Source organism: Salvelinus sp. IW2-2015, linkage group LG20 (assembly GCF_002910315.2).
Source record: "Salvelinus sp. IW2-2015 linkage group LG20, ASM291031v2, whole genome shotgun sequence".
In the NCBI taxonomy this organism is placed as follows: domain Eukaryota; kingdom Metazoa; phylum Chordata; class Actinopteri; order Salmoniformes; family Salmonidae; genus Salvelinus; species Salvelinus sp. IW2-2015.
In genome coordinates, this window is record NC_036860.1 from 31,437,694 (window position 1) to 31,455,466 (window position 17,773).

A 17,773-nucleotide genomic window follows, 5' to 3' on the forward strand; every position below is an offset into this window, starting at 1 on the left:
TGAAACCCACAGCAAGGTGACTCAGGTCAATGATGTTGCAAAAAATAATTGGTTCCCCTAGAACTGCAGCACAGCCCTATTCCTAAGATGGCACTGTCTTGCAACATAGTGAATGGAAAATAAAGGTGGAGACTACTGCAGAATCAAGAGGCATTGAGGCACCCCTTAACATAGCTCCTAATGTAACCATGGAAACCTATATTTCATGGTTGGAGTGAATCTCGCTGGAGTGGGATTGAATGAGTAGATATCTCTGCAGAGCCTTTGTAATACATTTACATGGTTCTTCATAATATACCAAGTCTTGTAAAAATTATTAAAACATAAACTACTGTACAGATACTGTAAAGTATCATACTATGATCCCTAATTGTCTTTATACATCCAAACTAGTCTTGAATTTATTAAATAATTTGGATTGTTTAATATGAACTAGCTATGTAAGATTCTCAATATATGATGTGTTTGTGTTGCACATTATGTTAGCTTGGTCAGTTTCAGACAAATCAATAATGAGATTTTTTAAAACACTGTAGTCTCGTTCTAGGTAGGTAACAGCCTAAAACAGACTGCAGTATTACACTGAACCACTAGTTTGAGTACCAGCAGAGAGATGCCCAACACGTCTGAAAACATTTCTCCTTCCAGCAGGTGGCATTGTTTCACCCACAAGCAAGGAGTTTTTGTATGGAGGTCAATGAGAGAGTGTCGAATTTGTTCAACAAAAAAATGAATGTAAGGTTTCTTTGATAAAATATAATTTTCGTAATGCTTAAGTTGTTTACTGATAACGAGTTTACTGATAAGGACACATGACAGCCCGGAAACTTTGAGAAAAATACACTTATATTGGAGTTGTCTCGAGATGGCTCTGCATATTCAGGATTTGAGGCTATTAGCATATCATCTCTCTCCATTGAATACAAACGGTTGACGTCAACAACCCTCATCGGATATTCAAAAAAGGATTACAATAATTAAGCAATAAGGCCCGAGGAGGTGTGGTATATGGCCAATATACCATGGCTATGGGCTGTTCTTAAGTACAATGCGGAGTGCCTGGACACAGCCCTTAGCCGTGCTATATTGTCAATATACCACAAACCCCTGTGCTTTATTGCTATTATAAACTGGTTACCAACGTAATTAGAGCAGTAAAAATAAATGTTTTGTTGTACCTGTGGTATACGGTCTGATATACCATGGCTGTCAGCCAACTATAATTCAGGGCTTGAACCACCCAGTTTATAATGAGATTTATACAAAGGGTGGGTCTAATCCTGAATGCTGATTGGTTAAAACCGTGTTCCAGCCAGTGTCCATTCCACAAGTTACCACCGGGTAAATCTATGACATGAAAATTCCTATTTACTCTGTTCCATTTGACTGCGCAATCCACTGTCTCATCAACCCAGGCAGGGAAGTTATACACTTGATCTCCACTATAAAAAAACATCTAGACATTTCTCACATTTCTTTTAGAATAACATTTAGTTTTCAACAGCAGAGAATTGTACAAACCTTGCAGTCTGTGAAAAGTGAGCACATTTTCTATGCCAGGCAAAATCGCGCCTCATTAGCTCATTGTTATGGCTGTATCCAAATAAATGTCACTGCAATACAGTTTAAACAAATGCAGCTACTGTTGTTATTCTGTCTGCACTGTTTGACGTGACTGTAAATTAGCCGTAGTTGGCTAGCTAGCAAGCAAGGGATTAGAACGTTGCCAGCCAGTATGACAATGGGACATTTAGAAAGAACAACTAGGTTGCGTCCATTGATACAGAACAAAAAGACTGACAGGGTCGCGTCTCTGGCAACCAAACCGATAGAAGGTGTAGCAACCCTACATTTGTGTCGGGACTATATCTTGTGGAAGTATGAAATAGAATGAATAAAATCAACAAAAATGTGAAAATATTGTAATGAAACAGGCAGGGAGCAGGTCTCGAACCCTCGACCTTCTAGCCCGAAGTCCGGCGCGCTATCGACTGTGCCGCAAAAGCATGCTCGTGCGGCAGAGTCGATTTCCGCGCTTATAAACCCAGGGTCGTTACACTACTCCCTCCTTTCAAAGAGCGCGTCCTCGCGCTAGCTTGCGACTCTACGTCTTACAGGAACGCGCTCACCGGCCAAGCACACGCACTGTCGTGGATGCGAGGTCCGATCACTTCTGACACCAGTGTAATGAAACAGGCAGGGAGCAGGTCTCGAACCCTCGACCTTCTAGCCCGAAGTCCGGCGCGCTATCGACTGTGCCGCAAAAGCATGCTCGTGCGGCAGAGTCGATTTCCGCGCTTATAAACCCAGGGTCGTTACACTATGTCAATAATGTGTTGGTAACCTGTTGTATAAAAGTGATAATGCTCTCGAAGCCAGTGTTTGGAGGATATATTGACACGGTTTGCCCGTGCCATAATATATCTTCCAAACACGGGTTTCTCGGGCTTTATCATTTAAGTATCCACCAATACAAAGAAAAGATAGGCGGGAGCTAGACAGAAATGACCGCATCTCTGAGTGAACCAATGATCACATATCTGATTGAACCAAGGACCCTCTGCTTTGCGATATACTCCAGTGCAGTAGGTGGCAGTATTGCACTACATATTGATTCAAGTCAGCTGTTCAAGGTTTAGAAGAAGAATCTAATAAACGTATCAGGAGAAGTGCTTCGAGAACAATTAGCTACTGTAGCTATCGATGAATCTTGTTTGTCATATTACATGACTTTGTTTTGTGTTCATAGTAGCTACGGTTAATACGTTTTATATTCAGGGAAAAGGCTGGTATAGGTGCACGTTTGGTTACTAGCTAGTTACCTGCCAATTTAGCTAACGGTTAGCTCCTTCCAACTACCACAGCTACTTTTAGCAGGCATTCCATGTCAACTTTCACGAGGAGATATGGAACACCCATGCAGTAGTTTTGAGGATTTGGAACGATATGTCGTAAAAGACGTAAGAAAAGCTTTACCACCCCCCTCATGTACTTCTAGTATCATAGTGTTTGTCAGCTAGTTGAGGGTTAGCCCTTGAGCACGACTCCATTACATTAACGTTACACAAGTCATTGGACGAAGGCGTGTTCTTTACGGGGAGTTTTATAAGACCGACGCTCACCGAGAAATAACAATACAATTGTTTTACATTGACACACACCTCGATGTAGTGTTCCCACACGCCATATCTCCATGTTACTGCGCTTGTTTACGGTAGACGAGGCTACCACCTGTGCTAATTAGCTATCTAGCATCCTCTGAACACCTGTGTGTAAGCATAACTCGAAATGTAGTTTCGTCAGATTGAGGCACCCATAGAACTGTATGGATCTGTGCAAAAGTATATATTTTTTTATTTTAATGATTCTTTATCGCTGATGAAAGATAATGTATGTTTCGAAAGCCATATCACAAGCGATTATTGACGTTTCTAAACGTTAAAACACAGGGTAGGGATTGTTGTGGGCAAAGCTAATGGCTGAAAACGGTTGTGTTTTCGAGAGCAAGTTGAGGTTGAGCTTCTCTGAATTAAAACATACTGAACAAAAATATAAACACAATTTCAAATATTTTGAGTTACTGTTCATATGGCTGGCGTGGTCTGCGGTTGTGAGGCCAGGTGGACATACTGCCAAATTCTATAAAATGACGTTGGAGGCAGTTTATGGTAGCGAAATTAACATCCAGTTCTCTGGCAACAGCTCTGGTAGACATTCCTGCAATCACCATGCAAATTGCACGCTCCCTCAACTTGACAGCTGTGTCATGTGACGAAACTGCACAGTTTAAAGTGACCTCTCATTGTCCCCAGGACAAGGTGCACCTGTGTAATGATCGTGCTGTTTAATCATCTTGATATGCCACACCTGTCAGGTGGATGGATTATCTTGGCATTGGAAAAATGATAACTAATAGGGATGTAAACAAATGTATGCACAAACTTTGAGAGAAATATGCTTTTGTGGGTATTGAAAATTTCAGGGATTTTTATTTCAGCTGATGAAACATTTAACATGTGTTTTATAAATTGGTCAGTATAAAAAACGCTATCTAGCTGGATAGGATGCTAATAGATTTAGCTACTTGGCCAATATTTTACTAGCTTGCATCTTACGCAAGCACAGATGAAAGGGAAAACATGATCATAATCTTTGCTACTAACTAGTCTAGCTCTAGGTAGGCATACATTATATGAAAAGGTTAAATGTGCAATGGATATTAATCTGAGTATGGATATTTACATTTTTAGGCTCCACCAACGGTTTACTACATTCCAGATTTCATAACAGAGGATGAGGAGTCTCAACTATTACAACAGGTAATGGAATACAAGGGAAGGGGGTGACAGATGCACTACACATGTTTAGGTATAACGCCAACTAGACATGACATCATGAAATGCCTTTATTCTAATGCTGTTCCAGGTGTATAAGGCACCAAAAACTAAATGGACGCAGTTATCCAACAGAAGGCTCCAGAACTGGGGTATGTCAGTGATTTAAAACTGAATGTGAGGTGCATTTGTGAACTGGGAATGATATGACTGCTGGGTGAAATGCTATTCTTACGCCTATGTACTTAATACAGGTGGGCTGCCTCGTCCGAAAGGGATGCTTGGAGAGAAGCTTCCTGATTGGCTCCTGAAGTACTGCGAGAGAATATCTGCTCTTGGTGCATTTGCTGGGAAGACTGCCAATCATGTACTGGTGAATGAATATAAGCCAGGGGAGGGAATAATGGTACGGTCCTCACATCAGCTTCAGTCATTAGCACTGTGTGATAACACCGATATTCTTGTGCACTTTTGTGTGTGTGTGAAAATAAGTGTTCAATACATTCCATCGGGTGTGGTACTTCACTGCTTTTGTGTCATTGTTCATTTTGTACAGTACCAGTCAAAAGTTTGGATACCTACTTTATTTTTTACTATTTTATACATTGTAGAATAATAGTGAAGACTTCAAAACTATGAAATAACATATATGGAATCATGTAGTAACCAAGAAAGTGTTAAAACAAATCAAAATATATCTTAGATTCTTCAAAGTAGCCACCTTTTGCCTTGATGACAGCTTTGCACACTCTTGACATTCTCTCAACTACCTTCCCCAGGAATGCTTTTCCAAAAGTCTTAAAGGAGTTCTCACATATGCTGAACACTTGTTGGCTGCTTTTCCTTCACTCTGCGGTCCTACTCATCCCAAACGATAACCATCTCAATTGGGTTGACGTCGGGTGATTGTGGAGGCCAGGTCATTACATTTAACATTTAAGTCATTTAGCAGACGCTCTTATCCAGAGCGACTTACAAGTTGGTGCATTCACCTTATGATATCCAGTGGAACAACCACTTTACAATAGGTCATATGATGCAGCACTACATCACTCTCCTTCTTGGTGAAATAGCCCTTACACAGTCTGGAGGTGTGTTTTGGGTCATTGTCCTGTTGAAAAACAAATGCTAGTCCCACTAAGCACAAACCAGATGGGATGGCGTATCACTGCAGAATGCTGTGGTAGCCGTGCTGGTTAACTGTGCCTTGAATTCTAAATAAATCAGTGTCACCAGCAAAGCACCATCACACCACCTCCCCTATGCGTCACGGTGGGAACCACACATGTGGAGAGCATCCATTCACCTACTCTGTGTCTCACAAAGATACAGCGGTTGGAACCAAAAATCTCAAATTTGGACTCAACAGACAAAAGGACAGATTTCCACCTTCTAATGTCCATTGCTCATGTTTCTTGGCCCAAGCAAGTCTCTTCTTCTTGTTGGTGTCCTTTAGTAGTGGTTTCTTTGCAGCAATTCAACCATCAAGGCCTGATTCACGCAGTCTCCTCTGAACAGTTGATGTTGATGTGTCTATCATCAGAATCCATATATATTTTTTACCTCAATTTCAACATACTCTCCTCACCCAATACCAATGTGGTATGGATCTGCAATTTTCTATGCTTTAGAACCGGAACCCCCAACAGAAGCTAGCCAGCTTAGTCAGTTAGCCACTGCTAGCGGTTATCAGCTAACCTCAGCCTGGTCAACTCCTGCCAATCTGCACAGCGCCATTCAACCCAGAGCATATCGGACTGCTTTTTCTCTACCACATCTCCGAATTCCTACCGCAAGCTCTGAACCTTTTCACCTGGATCATCGCAGCTAGCAAGCTGCTATCCGAGAGGCTACTCCTGGCTAACGTCTCTGTCTCGAAGCAAGCACCAGTTACCCTGGAGCTAGCCTCGTGCTAGGCCCATCTCCCAGCTAGCTGAAGAGGACAATCAGCCACTTCTTGGGCTACAATACCTATTTTGCCAATTGGCCTGGACCCCTTTTACTGCCGACAAGGAGCCCCGCCGATCCATCACGATCCTACTGACGTAATCCGCCCGAGGGGGTTTCAACAGGCTCCTCGGTCGCGACGTCCCCTGAAGGCCCGCCTGCTATCCCCGGCCCGCTAGCTGTCTGAATTGCCGTGTCTCCAGCTCGCCTAGCTATTCATTGGACCCTATGATCACTGTTTTGGTTAGTGATTGTCTTATTTCACTGTAGAGCCTCCAGCCCTGCTCAATATGCCTTAGCTAGCCCTTTTGTTCCAACTCCCACACATGCGGTGACCTGATTTGGTTTAAATGGTGTCTCTAGAGACAAAACCTCTCTCGTCACTCAATGCCTAGGTTTACCTCCACTGTATTCACATCCTACCATACCATTGTCTTAACATTATGCCTTGAATCTATTCGTCCGCGCCCAGAAACCTGCTCCTTTTACTCTCTGTTCCGAATGCCCTAGACGACCAGTTCTTATAGCCTTTAGCAGGTACCCTTATCCTACCCCTCCTCTGTTCCTCTGGTGATGTAGAGGTTAATCCAGGCCCTGCAGCGCCTAGCTCCACTCCCATTCCCCAGGCGCGCTCATTTGTTGACTTCTGTAACCGTAAAAGCCTTGGTTTCATGCATGTTAACATGAGAAGCCTCCTCCCTAAGTTTTTTTATTCCCTGCTTTAGCACACTGCCAACCCGGATGTCCTAGCCGTGTCTGAATCCTGGCTTAGGAAGGCCACCAAAAATTCGGAAATTTCCATCCCCAACTACAACATTTCCCGACAAGATAGAACTGCCAAAGGGGGCAGAGTCGAAATCTACTGCAGAGTTAGCCTGCAGAGTTTTGTCATACTGTCCATGTCTGTGCCCAAACAATTCGAGCTTCTACTTTTAAAAATCCACCTTTCCAGAAACAATTCTCTCACCATTGTCGCTTGTTATAGACCACCTTCAGCCCGGAGCTGTGCCCTGGACACCATATGTGAATTGATTGCCCCGCAACTATCTTCAGAACTCGTACTCTTAGGTGACCTTAACTGGGACATGTTTAACACCCTGGCCGTCCTACAATCTAAGCTAGATGCCCTCAATCTCACACAAATTATCAAGGAACCTACCAGGTACAACCCCAAATCCGTAAACACGAGCACCCTCATAGATATCACCCTGACCAACCTGCCCTCTAAATACACCTCTGCTGTCTTCAACCAGGATCTCAGTGATCACTGCCTCATTGCCTGCGTACGTAATGGGTCTGCGGTCAAACGATGACCCCTCAGCACTGTCAAACACTCCCTAAAACACTTCAGCGAGCAGGCCTTTCCTGGAAGGATATTGACCTCATTCCGTCAGTAGAGGATGCCTGGTTATTCTTTAAGTGCCTTCCTCACCATCTTAAATAAGCATGCCCCATTCAAAAAATGTAGAACCAGGAACAGATATAGCCCTTGGTTCACTCCAGACCTGACTGCCCTTGACCAGCACAAAAACATCCTGTGGCGTACTGCATTAGCATCGAATAGCACCCGCGATATGCAAATTTTCAGGGAAGTTAGGAACTAATATATACAGGCAGTTAGGCAAGCAAAGGCTAGCTTTTTCAAACAGAGATTTGCATCCTGTAGCACAAACTCCAAAAAGTTCTAGGACACTAAGTCCATGGAGAATAATTCAGAATTTCAATAAGCATTTTTCTACGGCTGGCTATGCTTTCCACCTGGCTACGCCTACCCCTGTCAACAGCTCTGCACACCCCACAGCAACTTGCCTAAGTCTCCCCCGTTTCTCTTTCACCCAAATCCAGATAACTGATGTTCTGAAAGAGCTGCAAAATCTGGACCCCTACAAATCAGCTGGGCTAGACAATCTGGACCCTCTCTTTCTAAAATGATCCACCACAATTGTTGCAACCCCTATTACAACCTCTCTTTCAAAACGTCTGAGATCCCCAAAAATTGGAAAGCTGCTGCGGTCGTCCCCCTCTTCAAAGGGGGAGACACTCTAGACCCAAACTGTTACAGACCTATATCTATCCTACCTTGCCTTTTCTAAGGTCTTCGAAAGCCAAGTTAACAAACAGATCACCAACCGATTCGAATCCCACCGTACCTTCTCCACTATGCAATCGGGTTTCCGAGCTGGTCATGGGTGCACCTCAGCCACGCTCACGGTCTTGGTCAGCCTTGGTTTCTCAAATGACTGCCTGGCCTGGTTCACCAACTACTTCTCAGATGGAGTTCAGTGTGTCAAATTGAAGGGCCTGTTGTCCGGACTTCTGGCAGTCTCTATGGGGGTGCCACAGGGTTCAATTCTCGTGCCGACTCTTTTCTCTGTATACATAAATGATGTCGCTCTTGCTGCTGGTGATTCTCTGATCCACCTCTATGCAGATGACACCATTCTGTACACTTCTGGCCCTTCTTTGGACACTGTTAACTAATCTCCAGACGAGCTTCAATGCCATACAACTCTCCTTCCGTGGCCTCCAACTGCTCTTAAATGCAAGTAAAACTAAATGCATGCTCTTCAACCAATCGCTACCCGCACCTGCCCACCCGTCTAGCATCACTACTCTGGACAGTTCTGACTTAGAATATGTGGACAACTACAAATACCTAGGTGTCTGGTTAGGCTGTAAACTCTCCTTCCAGACTCACATTAAGCATCTCCAATCCAAAGTTAAATCTAGAATCGGCTTCCTATTTCGCAACAAAGCCTCCTTTACTCATGCTGCCAAACATACCCTTATAAAACTGACTATCCTACCAATCCTTGACTTTGGCGATGTCATTTACAAAATAGCCTCCAACACTTTACTCAGCAAATTGGATGTAGTCTATCACAGTGCCATTTGTTTTGTCACCAAAGCCCCATATACTACCCACCACTGCGACCTGTATGCTCTTGTTGGCTGACCCTCGCTTCATATTCGTCACCAAACCCACTGGCTCCAGGTCATCTATAAGTCTTTGCTAGGTAAAGCCCCACCTTATCTCAGCTCACTGGTCACCATAGCAGCACTCGCCCGCAGCACGCGCTCCAGCAAGTATATTTCACTGGTCATCCCCAAAGCCAACACCTCCTTTGGCCGCTTTTCCTTCCAGCTCTCTGCTGCCAATGACTGGAACGAACTGCAAACATCACTGAAGCTGGAGACTTATCTCCCTCACTAACTTTAAGCACCAGCTGTCAGAGCAGCTCACATATCATTGCACCTGTACATAGCCCATCTGTAAATAGCCCATCCAACTACCTCATCCCCATATTGTTATATATATTTTTTTTCTCCTTTGCACCCCAGTATCTCTACTTGCACATTCATCTTCTGCACATCGATCACTCCAGTGTTTAATTGCTAAATTGTAATTACTTCACCACTACGGCCTATTTATTGCCTTACCTCATTTGCACACACTGTATATATTTCTCTTGTTTATTGACTGTACGTTTGTTTATTCCATGTGGAACTCTGTTTTGTTGTTTGTGTCACACTGCTTTGCTTTATCTTGGCCAGGTCGCAGTTCTCAACTGGCCTACCTGGTTAAATATAGGTGAAATTTCAAAAAAAATAACTTGAACTCTGAAGCATTTATTTGGGCTGCAATTTCTGAGGCTGGTAACTCTAAAGTAATGATGGACTGTCGTTTCTTTGCTTATTTGAGCTGTTCTTGCCATAATATGGATTTGGTCTTTTACCAAATAGGGCTATCTTCTGTATACCACCCCTACCTTGTTAACAACTGATTGGCTCAAACGCAGTAAGAAGGAAAGAAATTCCACAAATTAACTTTTAACAAGGCACACCTGTTAATTGAAATGCATTCCAGGTGACTACCTCATGAAGCTGTTTGAGAGAATGCCAAGAGTGTGCAAAGCTGTCAAGGCAAAGGGTGACTACTTTGAAGAATCTCAACTATAAAATACATTTTGTTTTGTTGAACACTTTTTTTGGTTACTACATGATTCCATGTATTAGTTCATAGTTTTGATGTCTTCATTATTATTTTACAATGTAGAAAATAGTGAAAATAAATCAAACCCTTTGAGTGAGTAGGTGTTTCCAAACTTTTCACTGGTACTGTATATGACCAGCCCCTGGTAGGTGGTGATTTGGCTACTGCTTACTGCAGGGGGGTTGTGTGTGTGTGTGTGTGTGTGTGTGTGTGTGTGTGTGTGTGTGTGTGTGTGGTGTGTGTGTGTGTGTGTGTGTGTGTGTGTGTGTGTGTGTGTGTGTGTGTGTGTGTGTGTGTGTGTGTGTGTGTGTGTGTGTGTGTGTGTGTGTGTGTGCACAGCCCCATGAGGACGGGCCTCTGTACCATCCCACAGTGACGACCTTAGCCTGGGCTCCCACACATTGCTGGACTTCTACAGGCCCATCAGCGCCGAGGAGGTAAGCTTCCCAACACAGCACTGTGTCTGCTCTCATTTATAAATATGTGAATAGATGCTAACATGTAGTAATAATTCATCTATGGAGCACATTTCACACGCGCAATATACAGATGCAATGCATTCGGAGAGTATATGGACCCCTTGACTTTTCCACATTTTGTTACGTTACAGCCTTCTAAAATGGATTAATTTTATTTTCAACTCTATGAAAAGCCAACTGAAAATTATTCATGATTATTATTTGACCATGCTTGTCACTTATGAATATTTTGAACATCTTGGCATAGTTCTGTTATAATCTCCACCCGGCACAGCCAGAAGAGGACTGGCCACCCCTCATAGCCTGGTTCCTCTCTAGGTTTCTTCCTAGGTTTTGGCCTTTCTAGGGAGTTTTTCCTAGCCACCGTGCTTCTACACCTGCATTGCTTGCTGTTTGGGGTTTTAGCTGGGTTTCTGTACAGCACTTCGAGATATTAGCTGATGTACGAAGGGCTATATAAAATAAACTTGATTTGATTAAATTAAAATAATCAGCTCAGGTGCATCCTGTTTCCATTGGTCATTCTTGAGATGTTTTTTTAAGAATAAATTGTCAACCCTGTTACTCAATAGACACTTACTATAGTTTATTTAACCTCTTAAAATGGGAACTTGTTTTTATGAAGTTGAACATGTGCTCTTTTTTGACAATGTTATGAGGTGATTTATTATTATAATTATTTACCAAGTTACACTTTTCAAAAGACACAGAATTGGTGGAACTAGCTTACTAACGTCTTGTCACTCACTTCATCCCCAGCTGGATGAGGTGCCACAGACTGAGGAGAGCCGCTACCTCCTGTCTCTGCTGGTGCGGCCGCGGAGCCTCCTCATCCTCCAGGACGACATGTACCAGCGCCTCCTCCACGGCATCCAGGGGACACACCACGACTCCCTCACTGAAAGGGTGGCCAACCTGCTCGCTGCTGGTGTCCTGCCAGGTGCCACATTAACCCGAGGCACCAGGGTGTCCCTCACCGTGCGTCACGTGCCCATAGTCATGAGGGCCAATCTGCTCCTGGGCAGGAAATGACAAGAGGAAGTGACATTTGAGGGCTTGGGAAAAAATTGACACCATGATACAGACTGACTTGATTATGTCATTCACTGTCTCGATCCTCTATAAAATGTATTAATTATAATGCCAAGGAAAAGTTTAAATGGGATCCTTGGGATGTTCCAACTCTTGACGTCATCCTGTTGAAGTTGAAATTTCAAACGGGTACGGTTGTTGCAGTGGACATATTACCGCCACACCGGCAGTCATTTGTCATGGCTGCAGTAAAGTTCCACATGACAACGGTCACGGTAATCTTCTCTGTGATCTGGACATCCGTTGGTAGAAGGGCCTAAAATGTGTAATTCACTAGCCACGTTGGCAGGTGGTAATACTCAGGGCTCTACAGTGCGAGCATTTCATAAAAATAGTCAAGTATGGGCACAAGTGCCAGTTGTGATTTATAGCAAAATAAATGCCATTTTGTTTAATATCTGGTAATGCACAAAGAAATCTGAATCCTAACGTTATAGCTATCCCACCTCGCACAGCAATGCTGCCTGTCTAGGGGGCTATGAGCACCATGTGTGAAGTGCTAAAAGGTTTGTTTTTAGAAGCAATGCGCACAGGAATAAAAGTTGGTCTAATTTACTCAATTCGACTAAAATGAGACTGTCCCCATTTTTCTTGGCTATTGACATTGTTTTGTTCACAAACTAGGTTATTTTTAATGTTGAGTTTGCTTCCTCTGCTAGCAAAAACAGACATTGTTGGACTCTACTAGTGAGATTCTCACAGGCACACATGACTTGAGTGGCCCTGTTACCAAGGTAACCTTAAATGGGCAGCAGAATTTTTTTTCTGTTATTTTGGTTCAAAGGTCACAGAATATTAACTCAGTCAATATACAACATTCTTACTAGTAATACATTTGTTTTAGAAACATTACTAAGCATGCTCATGGTTTTTTCGTGTGTAATTATGCAAAGCTTTATTTTGTCTGGTAAAAAATCTGAATGGCTAGTAGATTTAAAAAAAATAATAATAATTATACCTGCCACAGTGGCTGGTATACAGAAAAGTTAGTTTTAGGCATTGGTTGGTAGTACCCAAATTGCTACCAATGGCCTGGTACTCAGGGCTCTATTGTCCTTCTAACCACTCTGACATCAATGCAAATGCAATCGAAAATCATAAACACTTATCTTCAAAACAGTATTGTGCTTTTAAAACACCTCACTGTGATGATCAATTTGAAGAAAGAAGTTCAACAACAGGTTGGAACTGAGTGGAAAACATAGGCTCTGAAACAACGACCAAAACAATGAAATGGACAGCACTTTCTAAGGTGATGATTAATTCAAAACATCCATGCACATATTAGAGCTTACACATATGCGAGGCTAAAAAAGTTTTAAAAACTAATTTAAATGATTGTGCCGTTATACAATATATAGCCTACCGCATATTATGCACGGCAGAAAAAAATAAAACAAAACTGATTTCAGATGTAATTGGTCTAGCCTACACTCCAAAATTAAACAAATTCTAGTAATTGCCTTTTGAGTGTGGACTGTATTATTATGCATACTGGATGGACTGGTTGCCTTGTGCTACGCTCCAAACGTTGTCTACGAATCTGGAAGAGAACGTATAGGCCTAGGCGATGCTGTTGGTTCATTGATTGTGCAGGGCGGCAGATTTTACTTGGTTTCCCAAATTAAGCAATGGGTTGCTGCAGGAACAGGGTTGGAGAGCCCATGGCATACAGAGTTTGGGCGGAATATCACCTGTCACACTGCGAGTGCATGCTCTTCAAGCAGTGATTGATGCGTGGAGTGAAGTAAGTGTTCCTATAAGCCCAGACATTTCTATATGCAACCCCGTGTGAAAGCAACGTTTTTGTGGTTGCCACTAAAAAGAGGATCCCTGCTGCTACTATATTTATTTCTTAGCTGCTCATATTAAGCACATGCTCTGCTATAAAACTGAAGTAGCATACCCAGCGTCATTGGGGATAAAAAATTAACCGGCGGGAAAGTGGCCGCCATTCACTATTGGAGTACAAACGGATGACGTCTTCTTTCCCCTGCCCCTGTTCTTGCCCATTTCATAACGGGCCCTTCTTAAATCAAAACTAGTTTTGCACATTAAAGATTAAATTGAGAAAAGTATGATTGGTGAAAATATGATCACTTGATGAGAGAACAGCTGTGCAGCCAAAGGCAAGGAACAGAGCGCAAGCTTTTTTTGAGACTTTCTCATCAGTAGCCTGTAGTTGCATCATGCAGCTCGTATATTTTTGATTTCTTGGACATTTTTAAGGGTAGTATCATTCACAATTGTTGCCAAATTACTCAATCTAGTGAATATGAACTGTTTCATATGATCACTTTTACGCTCAACATAGCCACTTCATAATCGCACTCGCTTCGGAATGGGAAAAATATCCTTTCTATTTTATTCAACTTATTCCACATTTGTTGTTTAACCTTTGAGTCAATACTTTGAAGCACCTTTGGCAGCGATTACAGCTGTGAGTCTCTCTGGTTAAGTATCTAATAGCTTTCCACACCTGGATTGTGCAACATTTGTCCATTATTCTTTTAGCTCTGTCAAATTGGTTGTTGATCATTGATAGACAACCATTTTCAGGCCATGCCATAGATTTTCAAGTAGATTTAAGTCAGAACTATAACTCGGCCACTCAGGAACATTTATTGTCTTCTTGGTAAGCAACTCCAGTGTAGATTTGGCCTTGTGTATTAGATTATTGTCCTGCTGAAATGTGAATTAATCTCCCAGTGTCTGTTGGGAAGCAGACTGAACCAGGTTTTCCTGTAGGATTTTGTCTGTGCTTAGCTCCATTACGTTTCTTTTTTTATCCTGAAAAACTCCCCCGCTCTTAACGATTATAAGCATACCCATAACATAATGCAGCCACTACTATGCTTGAAAATATGGAGAGTGGTACTCGGTAATGTGTTGTATTGGATTTACACCAAATATAACACTTTTATATTCAGGACAAAAAGTGAATTGCTTTGGCAATTTTTTTTTGCAGTATTACTTTAGTGCCTTGTTGCAAACAGGATTCATGTTTTGGAATGTTTTTATTCTGTACAGGCTTCCCTTTCACTCTGTTAATGAGGTTAGTATTGTGGAGTAACTACAATGTTGTTGATCCATCCTCAGTTTTCTCCTATCACAGCCATTAAACCGGTGAACCTGGCAACTACCATACCCCGTTCAAAGGCACTTAAATATTTTGTCTTGCCCATTCACCCTCTGAATGGCACATATACGCAATCCATGTCTCAATTGTCTTAAAATCTTCTTTTAACCTGTCTGCCCCCCTTCATCTACACTGAATAAGGTGGATTTAACAAGTGACATCAATAAGGGATCATAGCTTTCACCTGGATTCACCTTGCAGTCTATGTCATGGAAAGAGCAGATGTTCTTGGTATTTTGTATACTCAGTGTATATACTGTAAATCAGGGTTCCCCAACTACCGGCCCGCGGGTAGTTATTTGGCCCCTCAAGTTTCTGTTGAATTTTCATTGTTGGACATAAACTGTAAAAACACCAGTAAATTGGCTCCAAGTGATTTTAATTTGGGAAATCTGTCTACTAAAATGTAAATGTAAAATGCATTTCCACACAAAATAGAGAGACACGTGATCATATACAAATGTAAGCAAGGTTTGAAATTATTATGTTTTAGTCAAATATTATATCTGTTTGGGCTTTTTGCAGTCTCCAAATTATTTGTAATTATGTTCCGGCCCCCCGACCATCCGCTCAAGAAGAAATCAGCCAGTGGATGAATCTAGTTGATGATCCCTGCTGTAAATCATTGGTTTGTACCTGTGTTTGGTCCGGGTCTGGAAGTCGTGCTGGTACCAGGACTGGAAACCTGGGGTGGGTGCTGGTTCTAGTGCTGGGACTGGATCTGTAGACAGGAGGAAGGGCAACCTGAGGAGCAAGCAGAGACACACAAGGAAGCCCTAGACCCAGTGGTCAACGGTGGCACTCCCCTGTGGTCTGCTTGCTTCAGGTGAAGATTAGAATTCTGGTCCATCCTCTGTACCTCGTCTGGTGTCTGGGACTGGTTCCAGTACTGGGTATGGTGCTGGAACTGGGACAACCTGAAGAGCGAGCAGATGTAACCGATATGAAATGGCTAGCTAATTAGCGGTGGTGAGCGCTAATAGCGTTTCAACCGGTGACGTCACTCGCTCTGAGACCTTGAAGTAGTTGTAACGATGCTTCGTGAGTGTCAGTTGTTGATGTGTGCAGAGGGTCCCTGGTTCGAGCCCAGGTAGGAGCGAGGAGAGGGACGGAAGCTATACTGTTACACAGACACAGAAGCCCAAGACCCGGAGGTCAGTGATGGTACTCCCCTGTGGCCTGCTCGCTCCGGGCGTAGGTTGGTATCTTTAGGGGATTCCTTACTCTGTGCCCTGGTTGAGGTGGTGTTTTCTGCGTCCGGCCTGGTTTCTCCTGTTAGGAAACTGCTACGGGTGGTTGTCTGGTTGTGGCTGGGGGAGTCCGGGATTGTCCGTGGAGTCAGGTCAGACCGCTGTCAAGACACTTACAGTAGCTTCCCTTCTTCCCCAGTCTTTCAGGTGTCTGAGTGGTCCGTGAACTAGGGGATCAGCCAAAGCAGTGGTCAAGTCACTGTTACTAGCACTGTCCCCTTGTCCGCCAAAATAAAATAGAAGATGGAGAAAAGGTATGGAGGGACACAACCCCAGAAAATCTCCACTGCACAGGTTTGTGCGTAATGAGGAGAAACCAGAGTATATAGATTTTCAGATTTTTGTACAGATAACAGTACAGAAAACTACACACAGATGTTAGATGATAATATTTAATGTATGGTTTTATCAGGATTGTATTTTCTACTTGTGATCAAGTTATGTTTGGCGGTAAAGACTTCCTTTCTCTTTGCATGATCATCCATTCTGCTTCGGGGGACCCAGCTAGTGAGTTTGATTGACAGTGTCAGTGGTTTTGTTTATGCCATGATCAACTCACGCGGAATCACAGACATTTTCAATTTGCTTACGCGTAGAAAGATGATACCAGAGTTCCCACTTGGGAACTACAGTATGTATCAGAATCAACCAATAGCAAGCTCTATGCGACTTAGGTTAAGATTAGAAAAAGGGTTAGGGTTATGTAGATGGTGGTTGGAAGAGTGCGCTTGTTTGAAATGGAAAGAGTTGAGGTAGCTTTTGATAAAAAAGAACATCAAGATAAAGCAGCTGCTTTTTAAGTGGGATGCACTGTTGAGCGCTACATTGTACAGAGATTGTGACAGCCGGTTAAATGGTGTCCCTTGAAGGTGTAACAGTATAACTTTAGTCCTTCCCCTCGCCCCGACCCGGGCGTGAACCAGGGACCCTCTGCACACATCAACAACAGTCACGCACGAAGCATCGTTACCCATCGCTCCACAAAAGCCGCGGCCCTTGCAGAGCAAGGGGAACCACTACTTCAAGGTCTCAAAGCGAGTGACGTCACCGATTGAAAGGCTATTAGCGCGCACCACCGCTAACTAGCTAGCCATTTCACATCCGTTACAAAGGCAAGAACAAGATGTATGTCAGGAGAAGTGCAGTATTATTATAAGGAGACATATACTTGAAATGGAGGGAAAAAGAGAGGCAGAGAGAGAGAGCGAGGAAGAGGATAAGCTTGAGTCGGTTAAAAATGGCGGGAAAAAGGGAGATGGTTTGTTAAAGAAGAATGGTAGAAATTGTGGGGAACCACTACTTCAAATTGTAAGCAGAGTGAGCTGAAGACAGGAGGAGAATTGGAAGTGAATGAGGTCGAAGTATCGGAGGTGGTAGGTGTGGTGAATTTCTCGGAGCCCGAGGCTTGCACCGAGGGTCAGGATAAAGATGAGTCTGACAGTAGGACTGAAGTTTTTGGAAGATGTGGACCCTTGCCCTTTGGCTGATCCATTTGTTTTAGGGTCAGTGAAAACAGAATTGGGTGCTGTGGAATCAGT

At 43.0% G+C, this 17,773-nt stretch overlaps 1 protein-coding gene across 1 annotated transcript; it reads left to right on the forward strand.

Moving 5' to 3' along the window:
• Positions 1–2,616: 2,616 nt before the first annotated feature.
• On the forward strand, positions 2,617–12,420 carry alkbh6 (alkB homolog 6). Its single transcript, XM_024011961.2, is given in 7 exon segments — positions 2,617–2,960; positions 4,251–4,319; positions 4,426–4,486; positions 4,589–4,740; positions 10,615–10,654; positions 10,657–10,712; positions 11,514–12,420. Coding segments are annotated over 7 exon segments (705 nt in total). The 5' UTR covers positions 2,617–2,906; the 3' UTR covers positions 11,787–12,420.
• The last annotated feature ends 5,353 nt before the right edge of the window (positions 12,421–17,773 follow it).